The sequence below is a fragment of the Mesitornis unicolor genome, unplaced genomic scaffold (genome assembly GCF_000695765.1).
Source record: "Mesitornis unicolor isolate BGI_N332 unplaced genomic scaffold, ASM69576v1 scaffold31276, whole genome shotgun sequence".
Taxonomy (NCBI): domain Eukaryota; kingdom Metazoa; phylum Chordata; class Aves; order Mesitornithiformes; family Mesitornithidae; genus Mesitornis; species Mesitornis unicolor.
In genome coordinates, this window is record NW_010189429.1 from 48,632 (window position 1) to 56,556 (window position 7,925).

At 41.5% G+C, this 7,925-nt stretch overlaps 1 protein-coding gene across 1 annotated transcript; it reads right to left on the reverse strand.

Annotated features, from left to right (window-relative positions):
- Window positions 1-1,964: 1,964 nt before the first annotated feature.
- PANX1 (pannexin 1) lies at window positions 1,965-4,053 on the reverse strand (the record flags this gene model as incomplete). Its single annotated transcript, XM_010186077.1, has 3 exons — window positions 1,965-1,987; window positions 2,511-3,181; window positions 3,830-4,053. Coding segments are annotated over 3 exons (918 nt in total), but the record flags the coding sequence as incomplete, so codon positions are not given.
- Between the last annotated feature and the right edge of the window lie 3,872 nt (window positions 4,054-7,925).

Genomic DNA, 7,925 nt, shown 5'->3' on the forward strand with positions numbered 1-7,925 from the left:
ATTTTTTCTGTGAAGACACAGGCAATATCAGTGGCCATCCACCACCTGGTACAGATAGACTAGACTCATTAAAAAAAACCAACAATTTTTCCAGGGCAGAGAGCCCCAAAATGCCTCACTTATACCCCAGAACTGAGATGGTTGCTCCCAGCAAAGCAACTCTTCAGAATGCAACGTGGCCCTGTATGGTTTAGCGCTAGCTCTTTCCTGCTGTCAGCATTCAATGCATGTCACTTGTTCCTCATGTGAGAAATTTTTTGTTCTTTTTGTTCCTTGTGTGTTTTGGTTTTTAATAAATAATGAAAATGTACAACATGCTTTTTCAGGTACGTGACTGCTGATTATTATACAAGCAGTAGTCTGTAAATAAGTTTGGTTTCCTCTGAGGCATTGCCAGGCTGTCGCGATGGTTTCATCCAGAGAGCAGCTCCCTGCGTTGAGGGCAGCAAAGGCGGAGAAGAAGCCCTCCTGCAGTATGGAGCTCCTGCCCACTGCAGTGGGGAGGCATCAGCACGAAGAATCTATCAGTCTTTGGCGAAGTTTTTTATCGTCTCTTGGACTCATGTTGCCACTTGCATCGTGGTCTGTCAAAACTAAAGAGAAAGTGGGCTTTTAGAAATGAAAGGGCTGTGAAACCACTCAACACATGCTCATTTACAAAGGAACTGCCACCAAGCCAGCGCTGCAAGGCTGGATGTCCTGCCTCCGTGCAGTCTGAATGCGGCACCCAGTGGCAGAATGCCCGAGAGCCTGAGACAAGCACCTACCACTGGTTTGTTAGCATATTTACTAATTAAAACATGCTGATGGCAGTGAAGCCTGCAGCTGTGCCCAGGCAGGAGTAGAGGTCTGCACCAGCTGGAGCTGGTCATGAAACAGCAGCTTCTTTCTGCAACACATTTAAACGGAGGTTCAAATATGAGTTCGTTCTGCTCTGCAGGAAAAGATGTATTTGAAGTGTTTTTGTGAGATGAAAACAGTCTCAAAAGTTCTGCTTTCAGATAAAAATGAGTCAGATTTTCTATTAGCTTTTTCAGTTCCTTGAGCAGAGATCTCCACCTTGGGCTTTTCAATTCTTTTATTAAAACCCACTCACCTGTAATTTCAAAAAATGGACACATTTAAGAGGAAAACTATTTTCTGTCAGTACTCCAAACTCCTGTACTAGAGCTGGCTGCCAGAAGTGCTTCTTTTAGTTTGAAAGTAATTCTGCTTGTTTGTTCTGAATTTCCCTGCTGTATAAATTGACTTCTCCAGACCTCAGCTTACCAGAATTGCTTGACCTAAGTACAGAGGAAGAGTTGTCCTCTGGATGCTGCTGCTTCTTTTTTATTAAGCACAGGACATAGATTTCTTAAGAGAAAGTAGATTTAATTTTTTCCTGCCTTTGAAACAGTTCTTGAACTTGCCCTCAGCATTGTGCTCCACTACCCAGGTCAGCGGCTGTATGTTTTAAAGCATCTTCACTTCCGTGATTTTGTGAAAAGGCAGCCCATGGAATCTCAACTCCTTCATTCAGAGGATGTAGGCACTGATGTTCTGCTGCTTCTGCAGGGACAGCTACGACAGTGGCCATGCTCACATCAAATGCGAAGAAAGCTCTTCCATCCCTTTATGCCTCTCCCTGGATATATGGCTTTTCTTCCCTAATTCTGCACTTGAGGAGGGAATCAGAATCACATTTAAGATTTGTCATATTTTTGTAGCACAGAATCTAAGACTGTGTCTCATGTAAGAGTGATTGCTCAGAGCCAGTCACATCTGGGAACTGGTGGAAATATTCAGCGAACAGATGCACCAATCCAGATCGACTCAAGCCATTTTGGCAAAAATCACTTTACAGTCAATCTTCCTCTTTCTGCGTAAGAAGGAACAGGAGCACATTCACTGGCCCCAGTCCCACTTCCCTTCATTTTCTGTTCCTCCAACAGCAGCATTTCTGAGCATCAGACTTATTTTTACATTCATCTAAGGTTTCCATCAATGCCTGAATGAAAAACAGAAGCAGCAGTTACTACTCTTTTGAGCTAATTGCTGAAAAATACACATCCTGAAATAACCAGCTTTCTCACTGGAGCTTCTTCGAGCACAACCTATTACAGACCAGTCTAGTGCTCTTCTACCGTGCAGGTGGTCCTAAGTTCAAGTGCAGCTGAAGCCTCTTACTGCAAGAGCAGAGATGTCAGCAAGGACCACCAACTCAACAGGCACTTCAGCATCCACCCTGTGCCACTGACTCACACCACCACAATCTTCTGGCACATACATGAAGTTATAGCAGTTATACTGCAGAAAACATAGTAAGGTTTAAGCAGGTCCATTTTCTTGTAGAATACATTAAAATGTTTTTGCTAGGAATACACATCTAGAGGAAACTTGCTTTGTTTTGCATGAATGAATTCTTGGTTCAATGGATTCCTCATGTCTCTATACCAGCAGATTTGGATGTGGTGTTTTCGTGGTGTTTCTTTCTTTGATTTTTCTTTTTAAAGAAGAGCAGGTTGTCTTACCTTGTAGCTCTGTTGCACTTTTTCCCAGCTCTTCTGTAGTTGTTTCTTCAGGCTTCTCCAACACAGCTGTTCCCGGCTTCCCATCTACAGTATCTGTCTTAATAGTACCAAGGTTTACCAAAAGTTGCATGACATCAAACTTCTCAGAAACTGCAATGTTCTCCAGCACTTTGAGGCATTTAAATGATTTAAGTTCACTCACGTTTTCCTCAAGAAAGAGGAGGTAAAGGCTTAAGTCATCAAAGCACTTTGACTTGAGTTTCAGAACATCAAAAGTTGGCAGGATTTCGTACACTTTGAGAATACCTGAATCCCACCTCCACGGAACAAACATTGCATACACTACCAGCGGCATCACTAGTAGATAGACTATCAGGTTAATGTAGCTGAGTACCTTAAAAACACCAACAGCAATAAGCTTGCACTGAATCACTTCTGGAACAGTTGTGTCATTCTTTAAGATCCCAGTTTTGATAGTGCAAAGAAACTCATCACTCAAAGAGGAGAGGCTAATGTAGTAGCCCAGGTAGAGGCATGCACCGAAAATAATTACTAGAGTGAGTAAACGACAGATAATGTATTTAATTATTAAGCATTTGGAATTCTTCTTTGTCTTCAGGTACTGCTCCACAATTGGGTATTTAAAGTGGCTTTCAGATATTTCCCACAAACTGAAAGAGAGAGAAAACAACAACAACAACAAATCACAGTCAGGTGCTGCAGCATTCACCTACCTAAAATTTCACAGAAACCTAGCACTCTAAAATAAACACAAGATTGGATTCCCTTTTATTGGAGTAAATCAAGGGTAGTTTTATTAAGTAAATAGAAAACCTACATAATAGCAGATAAAAGAATATTGACACTCTAATACAGAAAAGCCACTTAAGAGACAACAGAGCTCAAACACTGGAAAATGGAAAAGAAGTATTGCCCTTGCAGCAAGAAAAACATTTTTGTTCTTTTGCAATACAAAACAGGTATAGTAAGCAAATCCATGAGGAAAAGCAGACGTCTCAAACACTTGCTCAGTAATAACACACTGGAAGGCTTTTTACTTGTCAAGACTTAATTCCACATTTTAAAGACCGACCCTAAGCCCCCATTGCATTGCCTGTACCCCCACAGGCAAAGAGAAAGGGCTACCCTGACCCAGGATGAAGCAGAAATCTGACCTGGTTAGAACAGTGCAGCAATTTGTTTAGAAAGGGGTTTTTTGCTTTTGTGAATTTTGGGTTTATTTTGCTTTTGCGGGTTTTGGTGTTTGAGGGTTCTGGATATTTTTTACTTTAAACAGAAGCCAAGCCCCAGCATCTTACCTCTGTGTCAAGTTTTCATTAACAGCTGGAAGCAAGTCAGTAGGGTCCTTGGAGTCTCCACTGCGGATGCTATTAGCAGCTTTAATTGCCCTGTTATAGGCTTTATCAAGCTCTTCCATAATAAATTTCAGGTCTGAAGAAAGGTGAGGTGCTGCAGTGAAGCGCCAGAACAAACATGGTAGATACAGCAGGATTGCAACAAGCAGAAGGATGTAGGGGAAGAACTGAAGAGAGAAAAAAAAAGTCAGATTAGGCTTCACCTGTATATCAAGTCAGTCAGTCAGTCACCATCATTCCCTATATGTCTATTAAATTCCCCATAAAACTATAAAATTCCCAATGATTTTATTTAAATGCTTTTACTAAGACCCACTTTTGTGGTTATTGGGGACATAATCCTGAGAACATTTTCACTGCATATTGAGGACTGCACTGCTGGAGCTGAAATTGAGAGAGGCAACATTTACCTGGGGAACAACAAACAGCAAAGGCAACCAAAGCAGCTATCAATCAGAGAGGCTGACTGGAAGAAGAGGATAGAGTCACATAACTCTCCCTCTCAAATGCATCACCACTGTTCATAGCAATTAAAATGCTCCAAACACGGGCAAAATCTCTCGTGCTCTCCATTAGCTATCAGGAGGTCAATGAACAGACCACCTATAACACTGCATCTGCTTGTAAACACACGTCTGTTCAGAGTCCATGACATACAGACACTGTAAAGGATGTAAGTGTGGTTGTAATATTTAAGGGTATTTAAATATTTTTAGATAACTCCTAAATGGAAACCAACACACAGCATCAGAATGGTCCACTGTTAATGCAGCACTGAGAAATCAGTCCTTACATGACCCCCATTGCTTAAAGAAAGGGCTGAAACTAGTATAAAATACAGCAGCTTGAAGTCTTTCCATCTTTCTTCTAGTCATCAACAAGTAGGAGTTTTTCACAACGAGACTTAATCTCCAATGCTCTCCAGCTGCTGGAAAGAAAGCATTTTCTGTCTACTGTGAAATTATATTCAAGGTGTATATTCATACACATTCAGAGGCATGAGATAAGGCCTAGCTAGATGAGCAGTTAGTTAACAAAATGTACTGCATAATTTGGCTAACTTCTAATTCATTACATCAAACTTTTGATAGTAAGCATACTTAACTCAGCATTAGTTCTTAAGGAATTCAAAATTAGTTGTGGTGAACGAATTTGAAACACATTTAACACGTCTTAAATGTTACAGCCACACACAGAGGCACATTCATTGAAAAAATCAATGGGGAATTTTAGAGGAAACTTGGGCTGAAATCATTAATCAGTGCAAGCTGAACAGCTCCACTTGCATCAGTGGGTCTGCAGATATTTAACAAGATGAGAATCTGGACCTAATATTAACATGTTAACCTGTGTTTGTATTTATCAAGAGTTATTAAAGGTTTGCACGCACAAAATACATAATTTGATGATAATGAACATTTTAACCAGGAAAGCTACTTCTAATATCACCTACGACTAAAGCAAAATCCTACGCTATTATCAATATTAGATATGTGTATGACATATTAGCACACAAATGAAAACTGACTTCTTAAAGGAACTGCATCAGCAACTGGAGACCGTAATACAAACCATCATTCTGGATGTGCATGTTCTTTGGATAGCAGTCACATCAGAAGTTTGAGACATACAGTAAGACAAAGTCATGAAAAGCATTAATACCCACGGAAATTGGGGAATGCTGTATTTAAAGATAAGCTTTCCCTTGCAACCCTTCCTGTAAATTCATACTTTAACTCTTTCTGCTCAGTAGCAATCACTGCCAAAATTGCTCTTAAGTCTCTAGGTCTAGCCCTTCAGAAAGAAAATGTCAATAAGTGCTCACCTTTAAAACTGAAACAAAAATCCTGCAGGAATGGGCTAACCCAGTAACAAGTTTCAGAAACCCAGTTAACAAAGCAGAGTTGACTATAATTATACTGTCCATCCCACTAGAGGTAGCTCTTCCTCACCAGCAAGGAACGAGCATCAACCCTGTACAGCTCTTTCATAGCTCTGGCTGGCCTGTCCCCTCTCTACTGCAGGGGACTGACTTTGTGGTCCAGAGGGATCCAGGGGATTCCTTCTTATCTCCTAGAATTGCTAGGAACTACTAATCTGCCCAGTACTCCCACTGAATCCATACGATCTTCTGCACCACTATACCATGCTCACTGAATGGACTGTCTACAGTCACCACCAGGAATTTCTTCCCTCCAGAACTCTTACCTACGCCAGCAGCCAAGATAGCCCTTGGGTGTGGGTGCTGCTCTTCTTTTTGAGCTGCTAACTGCTTTTGACCAAACGGAGCAAGCTCATTCTGTCAAAATCCCATCCTTACTGGCTGCCATCTCTCAGCTCTACTTGCTGAACCCTTGTCATGACCCTACAGCCAGCAGCCATAGAAACTGCGAAGAGCCCTGACGTCACTACCTCCTCCCTTCCCTCTTTGTACACAGCAGATAACCTCAGATCATCTGCTTTTTCCCAGGCCTGTACTTTCCAATTGAGATTTAAATCTCTGGTGTGTCCAATGTGCTTTTCTAGACATCTCATCAATTCAAACCCAACAACTCAAGAATCTGCCCTTCACATTTATCACTGTGCACAATGCCACAGGGTCTCACATGCCAAAGTCCTGGATGCCTTGGTCTACCCAAAGCTTTATGGTCCCATTGCCAGGCTCTTCCAGTCCTCTGAATTCTGTATTATCTAGAAATAGAAATTATCTATGTATGAACACAGCATAAATTTCCACAGTCCTCTAAGCTGCTGCAACACGTTTTCCATAGGCCTTAACAAATGCCAGCTTGTGTAAGACTGCTGCAAGGACTGCTTGACTTCTCTTGCTTCTGTATCATACCTCTTAGCACCCTTCCATTCCTGCCAGGTGGGGAAAGAAACAACAAAGAAATGTCTTTACATTGGTTTATACCACTTGGCTTTACTACTCACTCATTTGAAATTTTATAGGCATCAGAGGATTTATGAATTCCCTTTCTGACCCTCAAACCTGAAAAAAGCACCAGCAGTATTCAATTAATCCTTGAGATCTCTTTACCCCGAGGCCTACAAGACATGTGGCAAGAGGCAAGATAGTCAACACACTTAAGTCACAGCCCAAAACTTCCATTGTCCCAGTCCCCATCTCTTCCTTTATACCTAGAAAAAGACTCTGTGGGCGCGTTCTGCACTTGTGTAGCATATTGGCATCAGCCCTGTTGCTCAGCCCCAGTTCTCCTCCAATCTCACCCATCTCTTCTGCCTCATAACACACTGTTGTATTATGAAGACCAGCCTTTACCATCTTCCCTTGCACCTCCTCATCTCATCGACTCCGTCACCTCTACCCCTTCACTTAGAAGTATCACACTACTAGGGCAAAGGCACATTTGCCATGCATTTACTGAGCTTCCCCTCGTCGGGCTCTCATCACTTCCAAAGCTGTAGCTTATGGCAGCATGAGAAAACACTATGCAGCTCTTTTCTGAATGGTCTCAAAACCAGAGCAGCAGCGTGACCATTAGTCCAGCTCTTTTATTTTTTGTTTTTTTTTGTTTGGAAACAAAAGCCAGTATTTGTCAGCCCTTCCACAGCACTTGATGCATGACTCCATCCTTCTCGGATTCTGGCTTTTTTAAAAATGAAAGATATGCTTGTTCTATTTGTTAACAGTAGGCTTAGATAACTAGCAAATTGTTTTGAATCATTAAAATTTAAGGCCTTGAACCAACAAGCAGAAGTGAAAACGCAGAGTCATCTGGCACGAGTCCTAGGTTTCAGAGCAACAGACTCGGATTATCCAGCTCATCTGACTACATTTTACAGTCACATATAATGACTTCCCATTTTAAGAAGAGAACTCTGTGGTATTCATACACGGATGAGCATGTGCCATATGCCTGTCTTTTATGGTTTACATATTTACTTCCAAGGCACTGAATGCACAAGGAGGAAATGCTACTTCAGTTCTGGATAGTAGTATTTACATTAAATGGGAAGTGTCACTGACTTCAAGAACTATATGGTCAAAGATCACAGAATCACAGAACGTTAGGGA